At 48.0% G+C, this 22,795-nt stretch overlaps 1 protein-coding gene across 1 annotated transcript in view; it reads right to left on the reverse strand.

Annotated features, from left to right (window-relative positions):
- LOC126544604 (prestin-like) overlaps window positions 1-22,092 on the reverse strand; it is a 62,549-nt gene extending 40,457 nt beyond the window's left edge. The window contains exon 1 of the mRNA XM_055077766.2: window positions 21,679-22,092. Within this exon, the coding sequence (XP_054933741.1) occupies window positions 21,679-21,709 (31 nt within the window). The 5' untranslated portion in view covers window positions 21,710-22,092. The remainder of the gene's footprint in view (window positions 1-21,678) is intronic.
- Between the last annotated feature and the right edge of the window lie 703 nt (window positions 22,093-22,795).

Consider the following 22,795-nt stretch of genomic DNA (forward strand, 5'->3'; position numbering starts at 1 on the left):
GTTCTTCAATCTGAAATGCTCACGCGTGTAAATTTGCACCAGCCGGCGCTGATTTCCTGGCTACAAACCACCAGAAATGATCATGTGGACTGCGAATACGATCATGCGAATTGTGCACGCCCCAGTGCTTCTCGCAGACCTAGTTTTTGACAGTATCGTTGCATATCTAATCAGCATAATTGCAGGACTCTGCTTTTAACAGGTCTACCTGAGAGCAATGTGAGCAGCAAGCGCCTCGCCGTTCAATAGCATTCGGGTGGCCATCATAACTGTGCACCTGTTCAATAGGCAATATTGATGCCTTCAGGTAGCATGTGCGGGTTTATTTACCAGTTGCCTTCCCCCAAAAAAGATCACGTTCTCGTGACGCCTGCGGCAACAAGGACGTTCCACGTCCGCCGCCAAGGTATGTGAGCGATGGCGCTGGCTAGCACTCCCAGGGCTCTACTAGGACACATAAATACCCAAGAATGTGGATGGGGAAACAGCGCCGCGGTAGCTCAATTGGTAGAGCATCGCACGCGAAATGCGAAGGTTGTGGGTTCGGTTCCCACCTGCGGCAAGTTGTTTTTTCATCCACTTTAATTTCCATTAATTTATGGTTTCTTTATTTCATTTACTAAATACAATTAATTTCCCCTATGTTGTCCTTGGTGTCAGTGTTTGTTGGCTTCTCATGATATGACTAATGAAAATCGGGACCCTCGGTTAACCCCCTCTCTTCTGGTGCACGTAAGGTAGCACAAACACTCTGCCTGCGCTCTTGTGTTGCCACGTTTTTGGTTGGGGTCATTGCGCTTTTTAGTAAACACCCTACCACAGATATTAGCACGTGTCCAGGAAATCCAGCAGACAGAAGGTAATTGACTTGCCTGCAGAAGCTGTCCAGTGCCGGGCGTGCAAAAGATTTGTCGATAGCATTTCGAAAACAATGTGACGCCATACTTCCTTTTACAAGTGTAGTGTGTGCTGAAGTAAACGGTAGCAGCGGCTTGTTGCCTCTTGACTATTATGACCTGCAGACCTGCCATAGGCCGAAAAGAAGTTTGAAGTCAAGTAATCTGATATTTTTTTCCAGCGTTCCATGGGCGAGTTGGTACGGTAACATGATCTTGGATTGTAGCGCGAAGTGACATGGACACAGACTAGGAGCAGACAGGCCGAGCGCTAACTCTCAACTAATTTTTTATTGAAACGAAGATTATATATATATATATATATATATATATATATATATATATATATATATATATATATATAGGGGATTGCAAGAAACCATGGGTTCCATGGGTTAACATCAAGGGCTTCAAACACTCGCGATAAACAGCAAGTTATCTGTACATTCGAATCGCAGTCAAGAGGTTTACAGTCTAAGAGCGCCAAATAATCACCTAGGTAACGCAAGGTCTTGACAACGTATGAGCCACTCAGAGAGACGAGCAGCCGCCTGTTATAGTAAGCTAAGTACAGGTCAATTAAGAGTGCCACTATGCAGGAGCCTATACAAATCTGATTTGTCTGAATGAAAGCTTTATCGTCCCAAGAAGGTCGATTCCTGGTAGCATTTTAACATCTGACGAAAGCCACCTGATGTCACACCTATATCATTCTGAAAGTACACTGTTCCGTGTTTGTCGATCGCATCTTCGATGCAGAACATTCGACGCAGAACGCTGGAAACCGCCCTCTGCCACCTGCCCTTCTCAGACGCTGACACGAAACGGACAACCAACTTTGTGGCTCTTAGCGCTAAAAAAAAAACATTTAAGAGATAAGCCGTCTTTTAAAAGGAGCGAGCGGGTGCATCTATTTTCCCCTGCTGGCATAAAGGTAGCGCCGTTTTTTATCTTGGCAAGTAAGACGTGGTCATTTCTCATGAAAGTCGCGTTAATTGCATCGGAAGCTTCTGACTGGTATGCTTTTACTGCGAGTACAGAAGAGTCGCCTTCCTTATCCGCAGAAACTAGACACAACGGATTAGTCCGAAGGTAAGCGACAGTCTTAGTAATATCGACTTCAATGCCCTCTTATCTGCGCTGCCCAATGACACCGACATTGTCCGCGATGCACTGGTCACACAGAGCGTCCGAAGCACGACCACTAATTTTTCTCACCAAGGTAAGTAGCTCAGGTGCTCAATTCTTGGGCTCGACCGCAAACATTGGACCCTGGGACAGAACATGGCACATTGTCAGGTAGAACAACATCAACACTGTGTACGAAACTGTTTCCCGTGTGGCCTTGGCAGTAGACACGCACGAAGCCTTGGTAGCGTTTGTTGCCATAGGAAGCCTGTCGTGCGGTTGATTAGGCAGGAGTACCGCATCCAATAGGCCATGGCGCAATGGGATTCCATACTGTTATGAATCCGCAGAAGCAGGCATTTCCTGTGTAGGCGGGCCTGTCGTCGCCACTCAGGTTTCAAAATATTGCATATCCTCGTTCCATGGCCAGCCGAAGGGTAGAAAGCACCGAACAGCAATGAGATGTCGGGAGGCAGAAGTTGTGACGCAGAGAAAACGAGAGGGCTTGTGAATGCACACGGCATTGGTTGCGAGGGTAACGAGAATACCTGGAGCAAAGGAGGAACAGTTAACAGGGCCCGAATAACTGGAAATGAAGCCTGCAAAGGCTGGCTTGGGGGCTAGTTGGTTCATTATCGTACGCTTGCCAAGACAACGGCTCTAGCCACCGTCGGTATCTCTCCTTCCACTGGCTTGCCCTCACACGTCGAGACAGCCGGGAACGAGGAGACAGATGCCTACGCCAAAACTGCCCAGCATGACGTAGTCCCGGTTACTAGACTGGTAGTGACTTCTGACAACACGAGACATCGGTTATGGTGCCTGCTCACCTCCATCCACCTGGACCTCCCAGTGGCTCGTGGCAAGGCGCCCAAGCCGCTTCCAGAGAACGGCCTCTCCAGAAGAGACCGCGCCACACTCCTGCGCTTGCGGACTGGTAGCACCTGGACTGCGATGCGGCTCTACGGCGAAAGTCGTGCCACGTCACTTGCCTGCTAGAGGTGTGGGGAACCCGAGGCCATGGAGCGTCTGCTCAGCGTCTGCCCATCTTTGGCGCACGAGCCCTCCATAGTAATCGCCACTTACAGACGACACGGCCTTCCAGCTGTCACAGACTAACCTGCTGCTCCCTGTGCGTCCCCAGCTCCCCGCGCTGCGAGGCCTGCTGGAGTTTATAGGTACAACGAGGGAATCGCCGCCCTTTGAGCACCCGATACAACGCTGGCCTCTGCTGAGGACTGCTACCTGTCGCCCGTAGTGTACTCTATTAGGCTTCATCCTACCTCTTTGTTTTGTAGAAATAATGAGTCTGTATTATTATTATTATTATTATTATTATTATTATATTATTATTATATTATTATTATTATTATTATTATTATTATTATTATTATTATTATTATTATTATTATTATTATTATTATTATTATTTCAGTTCCTACTTCCTCTCCACTGACGACGCTTCGCCGTACTCCCTCAGGGGTTGCCGAATCAAGCGTCATTTCCTTCTTTAGATCACTATCATCATTATCACAGAAAATTGCGGCTTTTCTACAATGAAGGGTCGATGGAGAGTGGACGGTCGATACAAAAGTACGGATGCAAAGGGCGAGTGCTTTTGCCCAGCCAAGCGACCGAGTTGTATGGCGCGTTATTCGCCGAGCGCCAGCTAGCTCTCAAAGACGCACGTGCTATTGCACGTGTACTTTGGGGCGTCTGAAAGAAAGATGTTGCAGCGGAGCGGTTGGAAGGGGGGGAGAGGGGCAGAACAGCCCTCCTCTACTTCGACCACCTTCTCCCCTTACGGCGGCTGGGAGAGAAGGCTCCAGAGGCGAGAGAGGAGGATCGCATAGTCGACAGTTGCGCCGGTGCTCGCGCCGCCAATTCCTCCAACACAGGTGATGAACCAGCTTGTATGCCACCTGTACTACCGGCACACATGCGCTGATTCACGGCTGTGTTCTCTACCGAATTACATGATAAAAGAGCCAGCGCTACCTACATATCTTCACTAACTAATAAACGCAATCCAGCACAACATTGCTTAAATAACGTGAATGGTTTTCCAGAAGCGTCCGGCTCTTCGCCCACATTGACAATTTTCGTTGATGGGTTCGGCGCAATTGTTTTTACTAAGTTAGCAATTACATAAGCCGCCGTTACAAAAGGGGAATCACACCCTGTAGTTTCGAAAGTTAACAGGCGACGGCCTAACAAGAATGTCACGGACAAAAAGTGTCCCGACAGGGTCTGACAAGTGCAAAATGCAGTGGCGCGGTTAACCAGTCCGCCCATGTCGCGCGACAACGAAGCTTTTTGTCACGAATCTTGTTTCTGGAGGACACTGTGCTTCGTGGCGAAAGCGTTTTCCATTAGCGCCACAACATGCACAAGCCCAACTTTGTGCCAATGTACAGCGACCTAAACACGATACCACTCACGCGGAAAACGTCACGGATTGAAAATGTGCATGTCACCTGCTATTAAAGCGCTCTCCTGCCACCGGTCTTCCTGTACTGTTGGCACGTGTCGCGGAGTGTGCAGAGAAAGAAAACTGCAGAGAGTACCAAAACACTTGCAAAAAAAGAAGGAGCAGCTGCCCCGTTCCAAGGCCAAAAAAAAAGCACCACGTGCGGAAACCCGGCAGCACGCTGTGACTTTATCAACTATTAATGCCTGACGTCACGTGGAATTGGTTCACACACTGCTTCGTGGTGTGTAGAGACAGGCTCGGAACCAAACCTTCACCTCATGCTTTGTGTAATGGATCCATCTCGAGCCTCATCGCGGCTAATTATCATTTTCGCTGACTCACATGTATCTTGTTCATCAATAAACGCTAAGGTTATTAAACGTTCATGTTCCGCTGGATATTTCGCGTCGAAGTGGTTTCGGTATTAGAAGGAACTCGGGCGTGTTCCCCGATTTCCCTATCATATGTAGACACTGAGTGTTGATACTGTTACCAACATATAAGGCCAGACAAGACAGAGGATGTCTCGAAAATATGGAGGCTTGAAGTCGTGAACTATAATGAAACAACGGTCGTTCCCTGAGCCAACGTTTCGAGAAGCGGACTTGCCTTCTTCAGGACGTTCAACCGTTATTAGACCGCGGTTGACCATTCCAATAGCTCGAGTATTGCAGAGAACTTGATCGTATTAAAAGTTCAGGGACCCTTACTTTTACGGCGAACAGAGCTGTGCGGCGTTCCTGACCGCGGTTTTCCGAGTCCACCGTAAAATGCGTTAACAATATCGCGGAGCGTAAAGCATTCGGTATTGACATGGAGCGCTTCCTGCGGAAGTGTACACGATGAGAAGATATTAACTGGTGCGCCGTGCCAGCGCAATCCTCAGCCAATATTATTGCGCTTTCAAGGAGGTCGCGGGCAAGGACCTAGCAGCAACGACCATTTATCGAGCTAGTGTATGCGAACTATGTACACGGTGACCGTTTATAAGTTTTATGGAATTTTTAGAAATTGCTTGTGGCAGATGGCGTATTTCTCACTGAGCTGGATCATTAAAAGAGGCACACATTATTACCGCTAAAAATCGAAATACATACTCAAATAACCGATGAAAATTCACTGATCAATTCCTTAATTCATTACTTTCAGGCACATATCGTAATTTACGCATTGTAACCGGTGAGCTTGCAAAACCTTTCCACTTGAAATGAATTACGAGGATGACACCAGTTTCAATATATTATTTCCCCCAAGTGTGGATTGAAATACATGGTAGTTCCAGTTACTTTAACGCTTCAATGCATACAAGAGAATTTCGTTGAAAAAGTACGTGAACAGTGGATTTCTACGGTGAGTTTGATGCCGCATACCACCGAGCTGTTGTCGTCCTAGAAATCTATTCTAAGTGGATACGCCTCGCAAACGCACAGGCTTCAATTCTTAATTTGCAACATGTCAAAATTAATTAATTAGGAAATTAATTAGTTAATTTTCGTTCGATAGTCTAATATGCATTTCGTTTTCTCATGTAAGTAATGTTCTCGGAATATCCAGTTCAAGGACTAGAATTATGTTATCTGTAGTAGCCGATTCTAAAACTTCCATTAGACTGAAAAATGATCACCGCGTAGAGCTTTCAGCTCCCCTTACGCTTGAGTATACAGGATGTGATAGTTATTGCGCAAGATTGCATATTAGTTAGCAGGGTTGCAAGATTTTGTTGAAATTAGGATAACTGTGTTTCGATAGTCTATCCTATCTATGTGCTTTTACGCTGATTGATAATACTTCGCTTAGAGGGTTGACTTTGTTCTCGCTCAAAATTCTTATGTATACCTTTCTTGTATCACTACCTCACTCTGTTCCCCAGTTGGGCTTTGAAATATTTGTAAATAACTAATAAGAACTTTGATATGATGGCTTAACAGTCGTACATGCCTTTATAGCTTTCCTTTATTTTAAATGCGTACTAAAAGCCGAATCATTTCGATAGAGTAAGGCGGCTTCATGATTCCCTTGCAGTGCTCACATCCTCGTGAACATTTATCACACCGCTATTGTATTCCTTATTGTTCAAAGGTTTCACTCAAATGACGTTACTGCTTTTCTGGCTGCAAACTTTCCGGGATATTCCGCAGCAACCTCGACGCTTTTTCTCGGCCACGTGCTTTCCTAAAAGCCAAATGCATGGTAACTTCGCTTTGGCTAAATTGTTTATAGGCACCGGACGCACAAATATTTCCACACCTAAAGCCGCGGATATACTACGACGTAGCACATGTCGCGCTCCGTGACGTCACGGTGGGAAGAACCGGTGTCTACACTCGACCGACACGACGCAGCCGACGTGTCTGGCGCCGTCGGGCGGATTCCAACCTTGCCGGCGCGTCAATAGCTCCTTTCCTATTTTTGCACCCAACGCGCATAGCCACGCCGGCCACGCATCCCAGCATTCCTCACGCGGAGCTGGCAGAACGACGCAATGGCCGGCTGCAGCGAGAGCGGCGACCACCGCGGCTTCCTGCGCATGCGCAACGCGGTTGCATAGCAACGCGACACGTCGGCGCAGTAACCGACGGTGGTAGTAAAGACCACGGTGTTGGAAGTATTTGTATAGACTGTCCAACTTTTGCCCCGCTCACCGACGTGACGTAGCTAAAGTCGGACACGACTGAAGTCTGCAGTGAAGCCCTGCTACGCCCTCGTAACCGGCAGCCATTGTTCCTCCGTGAGGCAACAAATAGGTCGCACTAGAAACTTTCCTTGTTACCTAAACAAGGCGGAAGCCACAAAAGTAAAGCTGTAGTCGCATAACTTTACACATTTTCATTCGTCTATTAAAGTGCAACGGAAAAAGCCTAATTCTTCGTTGAACTGAAATAAAACGCATGCAACGTAAGAACTCGGCATGCGCCACGTGCCTTCACAAGAAGCAAAAGCCCCAATATGTCATAGTTTTGTACAAGATTGCAAATACTGTAACATTTTACAATAAAGGTCTTATCTAATAATTATCGTTTACTGCGTTATAAAAGTACTTTGTCCAGACAAACCGAATCAGGGCTTACAGACACTCCCGTTTCCAAAATGGACGTATATCCTGCGGAAGCGTTTCTCGCTAAGCACGATTATGCATTTGCCTTTTCTGCTTCATCGAGGTGGCGTTCATCCATTGCGCCGTCATAAGGTACGTCTCACGTATACCAGGCTACTCCGACGACACCTAGCCAATTATTCGAAAGGAACAACAGTGACAATTCCCTCTGCAGTGGCACTCAGCAAATCTTGCTGGACGTGTATATGAAGCTACGAGAAGAGCTACCGAATGTAGGGATCACGCAGATCTGCAAGAAGGTGAGCGAACTAACCGGTGTGAGCTTAACCAAACTTTTTCATGTCAGGCGCACTGCCAGACATGTGGACGGAATACTACAGACACCTCCACAGAAGCTGCCTAAAAGTGGAGGCTGTATGAGGCGCCTACATACTTACGACAGCTTCACAATGACCACACTAAGAAACTGCAATCGCGACTTTTTCCGCCGAAGCGAGATCTCAACAGTGCAAAAGATCGGTGTGGAATTAGCATCCGCGAACACCAAAGATGTGCCGACCATTCAGCCGTGGACCAACCGCCAACTATTCTTGGACGTCGGCTTCAAGGCTGAGATACGTGGGAGGAACTCCTTGCTCATCGATTGCGAAGACCTGTTGAGGTGGGAGCACATGTACATTCACGAGATTGACCTGCGCAACTAAAATGATTACGCAGGCATTCGGATGATTCTGCTTAAGGCTGTACAAAGACAGTTTATTTAGGCATAAACTAATCCCACAGCACCCTCAAATCATCGAACAAAGCTCGTGACTTTTTGACTTTTTGACTTTTTAGTGACATTGGATAAGTGGTGAAAGCGACACATTGGTAATGAAGGACAGGTCAGGGGAGGGCTCTCGAGTAATTTCTACCACCTGGAGTTCTTTAATGAGCACTGACTCCGCACAGTACACAGGTGACTTGCGTTTTGCCTCCATCGAAGAAGGCTGCTGCGGCTGGGATTTAACCCATTCTCGGGTTCAGCAGCCGAGTCAGCCCGCAACGACAGCGTTCACGATTGCACAGCGCCCAGCAATCATGAAACCGAGCTGAAAAATATGTGCCTTTTGATAAGGCTTGACGATTTCGCCATCTCAAAACGCCGCCCACAACGCCAGCGGCCAGTTAGCAAAGCACGCCAGCAAGCAGACAGTGGTTCTTCAGTGGTCCTGTCCAACCACAAGAAATTCCAATGAAGCGTTTATAGACTGAACTTAACGGTATGAATTTTACAATGCGATGAACGCACGGGTCCGAGTGAATTTAGGTTGAGTCCTCGATCAATAGTACTTCTCGCTAAAAAAGTATTTCGGAGCGGTTGATACAACAAACCACGATCAATAAGAAGAGACCTGGCTTTAGGGTGGAAAGTAAGAATCTGCAAGGAGGTCGAAAATACTGTCTTGCTTCGCGGCAACTATTAACAGCGGAGCTGGTTAAGCTTTTAGTTACACCATGGAGCGTTACCAGAAAACTCAGCCCAGCTGTGTGCCGCCTCGCGTTGCCTAGCAACCACCTGCCAGTGCCCCGAGCCACGTAACCTCCTCGCACTCCAGACGTATAGGGCGGAGTCGTCACGTCACAGTCGAGTAAAAGTTCGGAACAGCTGGCACGGCGACACGCCTCTCACCTCCTCTACACCATGCGTACGTGCTGCTGCCATGGTAAGACTGAAGAAAGTCTGGACGGCTGAACAAGACGCGGCTCACCAGGAAGAGTGCCGTACTGCCAAGCGAGAAGAGATGCGTCGCTGCCGAGCTGATCCGAAACACCGCACCAAAGCTGTGGCTGAGAAGAGGCGATGCCGACTCGAGGGTCCCGAGTTTCAGTGCAGGGAACGCGAGAGTCCGCGCCTGAAATCTCGACGTCGCCGAGAAAGCGATTCCGGCCTGCAACTGCTCGAAAACTTCCAACGTCAAGCCTGCCGAGACAACAACTTAACAAAACTTAGCATAACCTCGCAAAACCTAGAAACGGCTCAGCCAAGCCTACCACAAACTCGCAAAACCTAGATACGACTTAGCCAAGCCTACCAACAACTTAGCAAAACCTAACATAACCTCGCAAAACCTACAAACAACTTTGGCAAGCGACGTAAAAGTTACGCGATCACAAGCTCCACTGTTGACTCCAGCCTTGCACCACTAGTGCAAGCTGCGCACGTTTCTTATTTTTATTTTTATTGTCAATGAGGCTTTTTAGCTAGACTTGATGGTGCATATTAACTTTTGGACGAGCTGCGCCAAGATGGGGCAACAAAGAAATCAAAATCGAGCGCGACATTGACAATATTTATTGACAAGTTTCACTTCAGTTTGCAGTGAAGTAACGTAAGTAAAACGGACTCAGCAGTGAAATCAACTGTACCACAGAATTTTGAAGAGGGAAGTACTCAGCCTCCATACACTGTACCCATGTCTGTTGCACACCTCATCGCTTTCGTCGATGAAAAGACTGTTCAACAACAACAGACGCTCCGTATCAAGTGCGACGCCATTTTGAAAATGTCGCATGACGTCGACCTTGTTTACTTACGTGATTGGCTTAAAATAGAGCCATATCACGCAGCGTAGCAAGCGGGGGAATTGCATCTTTTAGGCAACGTTGCGCATTCACGATGCCTGCTAGGCAGCGCTTATCTCGATGCAACCGTGTTCTACGTTCTACACATATATATTAGAACCGTGCATGACGCATCATGGTCAGTTTGGGGCACACGTCTATAAACTATGCTGCCGTCAGCGGGTAACACAAGAGACCAACAAACAGTGCAGCAGTCATATTTGTAACATGAATCACTTCTCGAACACATGCCAACCGAGAGAAATAAAGTTGACAGGAAAGTTGATGAATCTCCAACGTACAACTGGAGGTAACGAAAAAAGTTTGCCATGGTCGGTTGAGTGAAGTGCGTTCGACAGGAATACTGTACTACGTATATATACAACATATACATGCGCTCACGGTGAACTCAGCTGTGAAACACACAGGCATCGATTTAACACAAAGCACGCGGACTCGCTTTAACCACGGCGCGCATCCTGTTCTGCGCGATGCATAAATCACAAGAGCAGATGCATCCCTTACGTGAGCGTTTTGTCGCCCCCTCTTGCCGGCGCAGAACAACATCTACCACCATAAATTTAGCTGCCAAACACCCTTGTTTTGCCTTTGTCGACACATTGAGCGCGAAATGGCCACAAAGCAATAAGCCGATATCGAGCATTGCGCATGGGCGAAAGCAATGGGCGCGTTAAGTTAGCGCGCTCCGAACTCCAAAGGAGTGCGCTCGAGTGCCACGCCTTCGGAGCTTAACGGCCATTTTCGCCGACTGTTTTCGGGTGCACGAACGCGCCATCTGGCGAATGTTATGTTGCTTCCGGATCCGCTATCGCACTTCGCGCGCTTTTCGAAAATGGCCCCGCCGACCGTACTCCTGCAGTTCTTGTTAGACGATGAAGAGGTAGAACTTGACGCGCGGCGACGGAGGCAGCAGCAGCGGCTTACGTACGCGATGCAAGCTCAACGTTCGCGCCAAGCTCAAAGCGCGCCAATACCTTCCCGATCTCGCCTGAGAGCAGCTTCAGACGCCCGGCTGCGCGGCGGCGGGAGGAACGAGTGGGCAAGGAGAACGGACTTGCATCCGTGGAGAGAGTAGGAAACAAGTCATTTTTCCGGAAGCCGTAGCAGGCGCGCGCTCTCGCGCACCGTTTCCAGGGTGGGTCGCGTCGAGCGCGCTCCGTAATCACGCACCGGAAGTCGCTTTTTAGCCGTTAAGTTTAAAAGATTGCACTCTGCTGGCTAGAGCGCGCTCGAGCGCCTTAACTTAACGCGCCCAATATGTTTGCGTGGACTATCTCGCCCCATCCGTCTTCTTAAAAGAAGTACCGAGTGAAAATTTTGGAACTAGTAATTTTCTTTGCAATACATAAGGGTACAAATAACCTAAAAGTTATGAAATACACGGACCAGTGTCAAAGCTTTACGGATAATTTACTATAATGCTCGTCATGATAACGTCATCGTACACCGGCTTGCTCCGCTCCAGTGACCTCTGCGGTCGTCACAACCAAGCGCAGCTATAACACACGCGGGCAGGATTTTCGCTTGTTTCTTTTACAGTGAAGCTGCTAGCCTCTATAGTTGGCCGGAAATTTTCATGTGCACGTGCGCGGTGCTCGCACAAAAAAGTGGGCTGTTCCCGGATACAGTGCAAAGAAGCGGGAACGCACGGTGTGCTTCTCCAAGAGGCATCAAGTGACATATTCACTTGAAGAGGCTATCGCATGACGTCACGTCTGACGCGATGACGTCAGCATATCACTATCAGGCCATATCGTCACGTGACGATGCCGTTATTCTCGTATACACGAATTAAAAACCGACGCTATCATGTCTGCAGCTTCTGTGTAAATCGTATTTTACACATTTTCTGGCACAATTTACTTTGAGAAATTCTGTTGCTTCAATAACGCACTTGCGCTTGGGGGACGGCCTAGGAGAATGAATGTGTATGCTGCACTTCCGCACACGTGCGTGGGTGTGGGACGTACGTGTACACACAACGTATCCGTACTTGAAGCGTGGGCGCTCTTTCCATTGTATCAGTCGCAAAGCGTATGCTGTGACCTTCATTGACATTATGACAACACAATCCAAAAAGCGTACCTCCACCTTGAGGCCGGAGCCACTCAGGCACCTCAAATGGCCGCTGGCAAAAGGCTTTTTTTGTGTGCGAGTTTCCGCGTAACAGAAATATGTTTTCTCCTACATTCGAATTACAATCCGAAGCTATCATGCCTACAGCTTGTGCGTAAGTCGTACTTTGAAAATTTAAATTCGTTCAATGAGAAACTTCCGCCATGCAGGCCGGAGATCGTCATCAACCAATAGAAGATGAAGACACCCGGCCTGACCGCTGAATTACTCTTTCTAGAGCAATAAAGTTTGCTTCCTCCTCCTCCTCCGCTGGACGGATGTCCTGGCGGAATGAGCACGTAAGCTGCACTTCGGCAAAACGGCACTTCTGGTGGTGGTGGTCTGACATCGTCGAACGTCGGTCGTGTTTCTCTAACGTCGACAACAGCTTCGCTATACATCCACTTTGACAGGGTGGAATGGAGGCGGAATTCGTTTATATTTTTGCTTAGTTGTTGTAATGGGTACCTAGGAGCTGCACCCCTAGGCACCCGTTCCTGCATTGAGCGTCGGCGTCGCTCCTCGGCGTAACCGAGTGAACGAGTGGAACGAAAGATGAAAGCAAACGTGGAGCGCAGCGGGAAACGAAAAAAGCACGTGAGGAGGAAAGCGGAGGAGGAGGAGAAGGTTACAGTGAAACACCAGTGAAAGCATGAGGCGGAAAGTTTAGGAGGAGCAGAGAGGAAACGGCATGCGCATACGCTGAGTTGCCGGCGGCCACGACATTCGCCGCCGCGTGGACGATCTCATCTGCGCTTCCGAGGGGAGGCCAGGGTGGCGTGAGGTGGGAATGGCTACGCTCGTCCGCAGCGTCAGGTGCTGAGGTCAGTCCGCGACACCAGCGTCTGTGAAGGGGATTACTGCTTCTGCAATGGTCGATGGCGAGTGGCTACGAGTAAGGCTCGGTGTGACGGTACCTTGGCTGTTTTCGCCACTGACACTGGTGGCTTCGATTCCCTCGCAAGGAAGGGCCGCTCTCGTAGTTGGTGGAACTAAAGCGTCAGAAGGAAAGCTAGTGCCACGCAATGCGGGCTGTGCGGCGACCATGGCTACTATATGGCGCCTGAGTAGCGCTTGTCGTCTGTATGGAAACAAAGCGCGCTACTCACAGCGTTTTCTTCCTAATATAAACCGTGTACCATTATAATCACAATACAAATTATGGACACGCGAAATGAATACGCGTTAGAGCTGCGCTTAAATTTCGTGTTAGGGAGTATCGTAATCGTCAGTCAATTTTTTATCAGCAATAAAACGATATCTATCAGAGCTTCCTGAAATTACTAGAGGAAACTCTGGCGCTGCGATCGTAGACCATTACCATAGACATGATGGTCGATTTTGATCTTCGTGCTTGTGGGCTGAAACGTTCTCGTAGCTTTTTTTTACTACGCTGTATCTGCCTTGATAAGCCAAGCTTTAAAAAATCCAACTGTCTTCTTCAAACAAGGTAGGCAATAAGACTCCGCCTACATGCATACCCACTGCTAGTTGTTGCGCTTGTAACGCAATATTTTGTATGAAATGAACAATTTTGGTCGGGTCCCCACGGGCAGGGTCCGCTTGTCTGGCCGAGATTTGTCTGTTTTGCTCTTGTAAACACTACCCGGCCAGGCTGAATCCGACTGCACGGTTTGGCTGACCCGTGTGAAGCGCACATACAGACCTGGATGGGTCGGGTCGGGTCGGGTCGGTGATTCATGGCCATAAGTGACCAACTGGAAACGTCTTATATCTGGCCTCGCTGCATACTTTAGCAGCAGTCTCAACCCGCCAGGTGCCAATTTATGTAAACGCTGTCGAATCGAGCTCGCTGAGTCCGACTCGACATCGATGTGCTCTTGTTGGGTTCGTATAAACGTACACCCTCTGGCACGCTTTCCTTGTTTGATAAGACAATCAACTTCCGCTTATCAGGATTACGTGCCGATCCACTAGACTCTTTTGCAGCAGCACGCGCAGCACTAAATGTTACACGATGGGAAACCATTTGATTGCGCACGACTGGAAAGCAAGACGACGAGAAAGAGCGGGTATGGCCAAGCCAATGCTAGCGGACAAGTTTAGCTGACGTCCCTCGTATATACAGGTGGACCAATCGATAACTTTTACCCTGGTGACGTCATGTGCGTGACACTGTTGGTGTCACGACGTGCAAGGGAAAATTATCTTGTGTGGTTTAGCATCCTTTCAAACAAATAATGCCCTGACGCGTGGTATAGTGCAAACGCTGTAAACGGGAGTACGGGATGTGCAAAGACAAGTCGAAAGTTGTAACACTAGAAAAGTCGCAAGCGCTACATATAAACATTTCCAATGTAGTTGCATAACCTTAAATATTCAGGCACACCAGTTATCATTATCGACTTTATAAAAAAAATAGCGTCAATACTTAAACATTGAAGAATGCGTTTCTACATGGCCTTCGCTTAGAAGTTTTCCTGTCCGAAGCTTGGGAAGGATGAGAGGAGACAATAATTCTCGTTTAAATTCTGGATTGTGCTTACTGTTTTCGGCCACGTGCATTGGAAAAGAGGCAAGTACAAGCATCAACAGGTCAAGCCATACGTAAAGTAAATACAAAAGCATGACGTCTCGAGGCCACGTGCTTGCCTAAACACCAACCTCTGCGAAGCTGTTGTCGCAGCGTCACACACACATTTCAGTTGTGCTAAGTCGAAACGTGTAGACTGCACACCGCGTTTTGACGTTCTACGAGGGCAAATCAGGTCACTGGTTACGAACACAACTCTGACACCAGAACGCAACGGAAGGAAGCCTTGCGTGCTACACATTCGCCAACATCTGTAACAATAACAATTTAGCATTGGCCGGCATGTATGTAAGACAGCGCCACATCTCGAGCCGAAACGGTGAGCTGGGGAGCTTGACGACAACGCGTGCGCGCATAACTGTATCATGGGTGAGCTCAAACACAGCCTGTTAGAAGGAGTTGCATCTGAGCTTGTTAAAAAACATTCAGATACAAGCATTCATATACAAAAAGTAAAAATACAGCCTCCTCCTCCCTCCCTGTCTTCTCTTTCTTTTAACACTTGTGCGAAAAGAAGCCGCGCAATTCTTGCTTGTTTCTGTTTGTGTGAGTGCGGGCTTGTATGTGAGTGCTTTCTTGCTCTTAAGCTGTTACCAAGTCTGCTGGGTTGCTTTGGAAAGTAGGGTTTGAGCATACTTTAAGGACGTGCGAACATTAAAAGCTTGGAATGCGAACAAAATAACAGCGATCCGAATCGAAGCATCCCAGAACAGTTTCATATACGATTTTAACTGAACCTACGGTGTTGGTGCGCGTGTCAGAGCGTGCCTGCCGTGGAAGAGGCACGGGACAACGACGAACCAGCCACTTAAAATGTATCTCGCAAGCGAAACTGCGGTGAAATTTACGTGGTGTTCCTTAAAACAGCGGAAACTAATCACGGTGCGTTGTTCGTCTCTGTGGGCAAGTTGGACACCTTGTTATTTATTGCAAGCTTACCAAAACCGAGTCGATGCAGCTCATTAAATCTTCCCTAGGGTAGCCACTAGAGAGGTGCATGCATCAAACCGAAATCGCTGTTCAGGCAGTGTAGCGGGCACAATTAATGTCATCGTGGAAATCAGCGCAAGAAAATGTCGTTTCCACGATGCAACTGCTCTAACATTCCCACCCGACCACTGTTGCAAACATGTATTTTAGGATACGGGAGCGCGAATCATTCGATGCCTTAAAACCATCATGACCATGCATGGATATTCAAGCACAACGCAAGAAACCATGCACCGCCGCTTTCTCTTCTAGTCTGATCAAACGATTCCTACGCGTTCTTGCGTTGTGAAGTCTGCACCAGCTAGGACATCCGCAAGTCCTACGTGCACAAAGCAATACACTTGTCTAGAACAAGCAAGCTTCATGATCGGGGACTGGGCGGGTGACATCAAACAATAACTGCTGATTAGAGGCCGGGTCGATGAATGAGCTGGCGTGGCTACAATTCCTAAATACCTCGGCTCCTTTACCTTTGCCGGTCTGCCGCACGCTTTGTCGGCGGCTTTCGCAGTCGGAAACGCTGTCAGTGACGCCGCGCCGCGAAACAAAAGCATCGATTACATCATTCGGCACACGTTATGAATGTTTCATGTACGTTAGGCTTGCAACTAGAGCTATGGCAGCTTGCTCGTTCTGTCAACGACTATGTACATACTTTGTACCCTGAGCCTAGGATTCCTGTGCAAGGCGAGGCAGTTAGTCTCTGGCGGCAACGGGGCCGTTCAGCATCACTTGTGTTGTCAAGAAATTATGAACTCAAATTGAATTATGGAGTTTTACGTGTCAAAACCACGATCTGATTATGAGGCGTGGGGGATTCCGGGAATTTGGACCACCTGGAGTTCTTTAACGTGCACGTAAATCTAAGTACACGGGTGCTTTCGCGTTTCACCCCCGTCGACGAACTCAAGTTAGTAAACATACAATGAATATGACCGATCGGTGTAGTTATATTTTTGTTAGTTTCCAAGCCCATGAAAGATTACTAGGACATGTCGAGTCAAGAGAGGGAGAGATAGAGAAACAGCTGAAACGCACCTAGACCAACGAAAAAAAGTACGACTTGGTACCCTGCGCGAGGAGAAACAAAATAAATTATAAGGTCTAGGAAGCGAATGACATGTGTGGCGAAACGAAATTATTAAATTTTGAGGTTTTATGTACCGGAACCAAGGTAACATTATGAGCTATACTCTACATAGTGGGGGACTCCGGACTAATTTGGACCACCTGACGTTCCTGAACGTGCACCCAATGCACGGTACACTGGCGTTTTGCATTTCACCCCCCATGGAAATGCGGCCGCCAGAGCCGGGATTTCGGCCCGTGCCTTCGGGCTTAGCCTTGCAGCGCCAAAGCCACTAAGACAGCACGGTGGAGTGCGGTGAAACGGAAATGAGCGCAAAGAAATTTGAGCCTGCACGTGTCGCTATCACAGCCTGTCTCGCAGATCCGCAGACAAGTGGGAAAAAAATTTCACTTTATCTGCATTCAGCCATATGTTTGCTGTGACCATTACTCCACCTTCTTTCTCAAAGTGACCAAATGCCCAGTGTGTCTAACATGGTGCACAACAACTGCCTCCCGGCACTGTAACCTGAACAAAAACACAGAAGGTACCAGACTGTTTCACCACGGCCCGAGGTGTGATGGGTATGCTTGAGTTCAAGTTCATTTCAAATTACCCCATGTGCACGAAACATTCAGTGCACGTGCCTTACATCATACAATCGCGTTTTTGTTTCGTAGCGCGGCTTCATAGACAACGTCGCTTACGGTTAAAGTAGCCAACAATGTATGTGGTGACCTCGAGTGGCGGCAGAAGACCAGGCATTTCGGAGCTGTAGCACGCACGCTCGCATCAGGCCTCGGCATTGCTGAATTCGTAATCTCGTCAGTTTTGATTGGCTCATAGAGCGGCTACGGCTTCTCCGATCGGCTAAAAACGACGTTACGGCGTAATCTGCTAACGTGGCCGAATTTGACAGTGCCTGAAATAGGACCCGCGGTTTCTAACTAGCTGGATTTGCTCGATTTTGCCAGCGCTGTCCCGAAAACGCAGGTTGCGTGTTCTAGAAAACATCGTCTCCTCTGTATACTCATTTCAGCTAATAAACGGAACATACTGAAGTCTGGCACACAGCATGGTACGTTGTCCATAATGATGCGCTGTGGCAGATATTAAAAGCAATTGAGGACAAACATGCAAAAACATACTACGAACAGCAATATAAACAAGGAAGTAAGTATAACGAATTTGCACTTGTTTCGTCGTCGCTCTCGTGTTCGTAAGTAACGCTGTTAAATAGGCTGGTTTGGTTGCAGGAGTCTTGACTGGCATAGCCAACAAAATAGAAACCGGGCACAGAGAGAAGACGCCGACATCAAGAACGCCGGTTGCGCCTGCACCTTCCAGCGTATCTGCGTCTTCTCTCGGACTTCCGTTTCTATCAAGCTGGCGATACGAGTCAAGAATGAATGTATAATCAACGTTATGAAAGGAAAACTGAGATCATGAGAATCAGCCTCGTCGTGAACACGTCGCGCTGCGCGCCGGGGAGATACGAACAAAAATATTCACCGATGATAACGATAAGAATTTGAAATAGACCTGTAATAGCGTGTGCGAGCGTCGAAAATCTGCCTGCGGGTCAAGCGCGTCGGCTTTTACACATTACTCGTCGACGCTTCCAGTGAAATCGCCGGCGCCACGTGGCTTCCGGAAAGTACTACACAATTTGCGTGGTACATGCAATCAGATTACAAAACAATCGCAAACCATCACAATCGAAACAAACGCGAACGAGACCATATCAAGCTAACCAAACAAGCGAGAGCGGACGCGAGCAGACGATAGCACGAAACGAGCGATCCGGCTCAGACCAGTTACGAGTACGCATCGAGCGCTTGGGCAGGTCCGCATGAAACCAGTTTCCCGTGCGCAAGTCACTGAAGGGACCGCGCTCATTGATCTACGCCGTTGGAGTCTCGCGTCTTTCATATCCCGCTCCGTGTTCACTTCTTTCATCTTTCCCTGTGCTCGTTCACTCGCTTACGCCCAAGAGCTGCGCTCTAAAAGAGAGCTGTGCTGTTCTTTCTCCTACCTGTCCTTTTTGCCCGCTTCTTTCTTTCTGTGCCTATAATGCACGCGACCGGAGAATAAAGGAAGAATCTGATGGGGCAATCACCTTAGCTGTCGAGCTCAGTTTCCGAAGCTGCGATAGACACAGTGAGTCAACGTCAAATTCAAATGAAATAGCTCTTGGCCTTGGGTGTGCCAGTAGGAATAAGATAAAAAGCATTCGGGAGGAAGGTGCAAGCAGAATACGGAACAGTATCTTTCTCTGCTTTTGTATTCACATCTGTTTCCGCTCGACATATAGCCGACTAGGCTCTTTGTCCCGTGCTGGCGTGTTCATTTTCATAAAGATGGGTGTACGATTCGTAGCACTCTCCCATAAGTTTAATGTGAATTACCAACGCACTCAAGTTCCCATCCAGTAAAGGGAGAGAATGATCGAGTTGTCTGGTCTGCGGCCAACTTATCGACAGCCCTTTCTCTCGATCAGCCTTTCTTTTTCTGCTATATTTTTTTCGCACAGAGCTGGCACACTTATATCTAAACCGCTGCACTTTTCATCACTGCACTTAAATCCTGCCGCAAACACCGGGAGGTAAGCTTTTGATCTGAACGATTGGTTCGTGCCTCTGGAATTGCACGCACACCACGAACAGGCGGACATGCCGTGGCATAACAGCGTGGTGGTCTTCATTCTTGATGGCAAGTTAGAGTCGCCCACAGTGGGAATCGGCAGCCGTCAGGAGGGCGACGTTTTATGTATACCTTTCGAATGTGGTCATCTGTAAGGAACGAGAGTATCTGTCATGCAAAGGGTTTTTACATTACGGTACCAACGGAATGCGGTCACGACGATTGGTAACAGAGCACGCAACGTTTAGTGCTTGACGGCACATTGATGCAGCCACTAAACTGCCACTGAAGGGGCCGCGCTCATTGGTCTACGCCGTTCGAGGCTCGCGTCTTTCATATCCCGCTCCGTGTTCGCTTCTTTCATCTTTCGCTGTGCTCGTTCGATCAGTCTTCGCAGACTTCGGACGGCCGACTTCGACGACAGACTTCGGAACAGGAAGAGAGTCGCAAAGTTCGACACTGTAATGTCAGTTGGCTTTAACCCCCGACAAAACAAGGAAAATAAGATCAACTCGTGTGTAACATCACCGGTCGAACAAACAAGGGTCTACCACCTGTCCGACGAATACTTTTTTTTTATGATGGCACTGCTGAAAGCGATAAAATTCGCGTTTGGTTTAGCGTCGGCAAAGTGCACACTGTAGGACTATTGCGGGTGCGCTGACGGAGTGTTCCAAATTATTTTCGACCACCTGGATTTTTTTTAACTCGCACCCAAAGCACGGCATGGGAATGTTTTTAGATTCCACCCCCCTCGTAACGCAGCCGCCGTGGTCGGAGATTGAACCCGCCACCTCGCGCTTCGCAGCACAACGCCACATCCAATCAGTCACCCCGGCGAGACTGTTAGAACCAAACCTCGTCATATTACGCAGCAAACCGATATAATGATGCAGCATTCAAAGCAATGTCATTTCGCTATTCCCATTTTCCTTTTCCGTGCTTACTAGTATATATCGCTTACAATTAAATATGAGCACTAAATTTAGCAGCAATTAAATACAATTGTTTTATACTGTGAGAAGCGATCCACAAGAAGCAGCGTAAAGAGGCAACGTCCGTGCAAACTTTTTGAAGCATCTTCATCGTCACCAAACCAATATTTCCAGAACATGAACGTCTGCTTTATGGCAGTGCACAGTTGAGATTAGATGCACCGTTCTGGAAGTGCACAAGGCAGTATCTGGTGTATGTTGCTGTCCGTCAACAAATGGTCATTTCCGCAGGACCAACCACAGGGAAACGACTTTCCCGGACGGAGAAGCTGATGTCTACGCTCAGTTTTGGGGTGCGCAAAGCGCAAGCAAACGTGTAAGCTGAACGTGTCTCACTGTTAACTACACGCTCTTTGAAAAATGCTTATCTATATTCTTTTTCTAAGGAATGTGTGCGCTTTCGATAAGAAATTTATTCTCAACTAAGCGCCTGTCGCTTGTGTGGCAAGCCTGATGACTGTCAAGTCCAGGCTTCCTTTTTTTGTTGTTTCACCATCCTTCTGCGCCAACAAAATCTGTTATCTTTTTAATTTTGTTTTGAGTGTCTGTTTGCCACACAAGGAAATCTTTGCTTTTTCTTTTAGTCCTTGCATACCTAGCAGGCTGTAAGTTCATTGCAAACACTGACCCCTAACTACTGGTAATTGAAGGAGTAAAACTAATTTTACCAGCGTGTCTCGGGAACACACTGAAACTTGTTCAAATCATAGGTAAATACATGTTGTGCTAGCGAACCATAAATTTTTGTCATTTCGGCCTTTATCACAAATATTTCACCTAGACTTGCCAGGTACACATCGTGGTGGCGCAATGACGATGTCGTTCTACAGCCGAGCTTGTGGCTGCGGGTTTGGTTACTGACCGCCGTCACCACATTTCCTAAGGGCGAAACCTCCAGGTAGTCTCCAGGTGGTCTCCAAATGGTCAAAATTAAATGAAGGCTCAACGCTTAGGCGTCCCATGAGACCACTGTTTAATTTTTAACTTTGCCAATAATTCGCCGCTCAGAGTTAACGAGTTCCCTTTGTTTCACTGGCACTGCGACGTTCCTTAACGATGTAAACAATGCATGTAATGCGAGAACGCTTGAAGACTGCAGGAAGGCCAGCACGCCAGTCTGGTAAACGCGACTCACGTTCGGGTTGCCCGTCATCAAAAGGCTTCATGGTGGGACAGCAGTGGCGTAACCCCTTGGCAGCTCGAGGCTCAGATGCACGGTCCGAACGAAAAGTTGTAGCACTCAAAGGGAGCCGCAAGTAAGGTGGCTGCCAACGGGTCGGCAGTGGGTCCTGCTTTAGTTCACACCCACGAGAGGGGTCAGAAGAGCGTGTCGTTACACGCGGTGGCGTCCGCTTTAGCACATCGGCGGGGACGTGAAGTCAGTCAGTCTGTCATCGAGTCAGTCACAGCGAACTGGGGCGCCGACTTCCGGCGAGCGCGCGTGTGGGCAGCGGGCGAGTGTTCGCGGCGGAGCATGCTCTGCTTGATCCGGTATTCTAAGCGGAGCTTTTGGACAGATGGCAGAGCGCCTACCGCGGCACATGCATCAGTCCCGGGAAAAGAAATACGCATGCGCGCTTATCGTGGCGGCTGTCCTGCTGTCTTTTTTTCTCCTTCTTTTTTTCTTTGTTTTCGTGTGCTGGGCATCGCTTGACACTGTAAGCATGCTTCGATGTGGAAAAGTGAGCTACGAACGTAATTGGGGGAGGGGGTCGGTAGATGCGCAGCAAAAGGAAATGCCGATGCATGTATACTGCGCGCAGTAGCTCTTTGTCTTGATTTAGAGCTAAATGTTTTGGCATTACCTCCCCCTTATCGTTCAGTCGTCATTGGACGGAACATGTGACGGGATATTTCCGCGAAGAAACTGCCGTAAAAGGGGCAATCAGTGAGGATTCTCAAGAAGACTAAACTTCTAGTCGAAAGCGATATTACAGACAGTAAAAAGTACAAAAATCAAGCAGGAACTCCTCTGATAGTTGCCTAAGCATGCGTGAGCCTTTTCCCACTTGCTCGTCTCCATGCAGCCCGGTGTGATTATCAATGTTATGGACAGACAGAGTTCATTACAGCCCTCGAACCCACGACTTTCGTTGTTAATTAACGTGAATTAGGGTTAATTTAGCGATGCCGTTGCAAAACCACCAATCCATTTGCTGAGGGGTGCCTGCAATGCTTTATTAATGGTTCGCATGCTTGTTTGAGCTTGTTCTTTATTGAAACGTATGCTGTTCTATGTGTTGTATGGGTGA

Source organism: Dermacentor andersoni, chromosome 10 (assembly GCF_023375885.2).
Source record: "Dermacentor andersoni chromosome 10, qqDerAnde1_hic_scaffold, whole genome shotgun sequence".
Lineage (NCBI taxonomy): Eukaryota > Metazoa > Arthropoda > Arachnida > Ixodida > Ixodidae > Dermacentor > Dermacentor andersoni.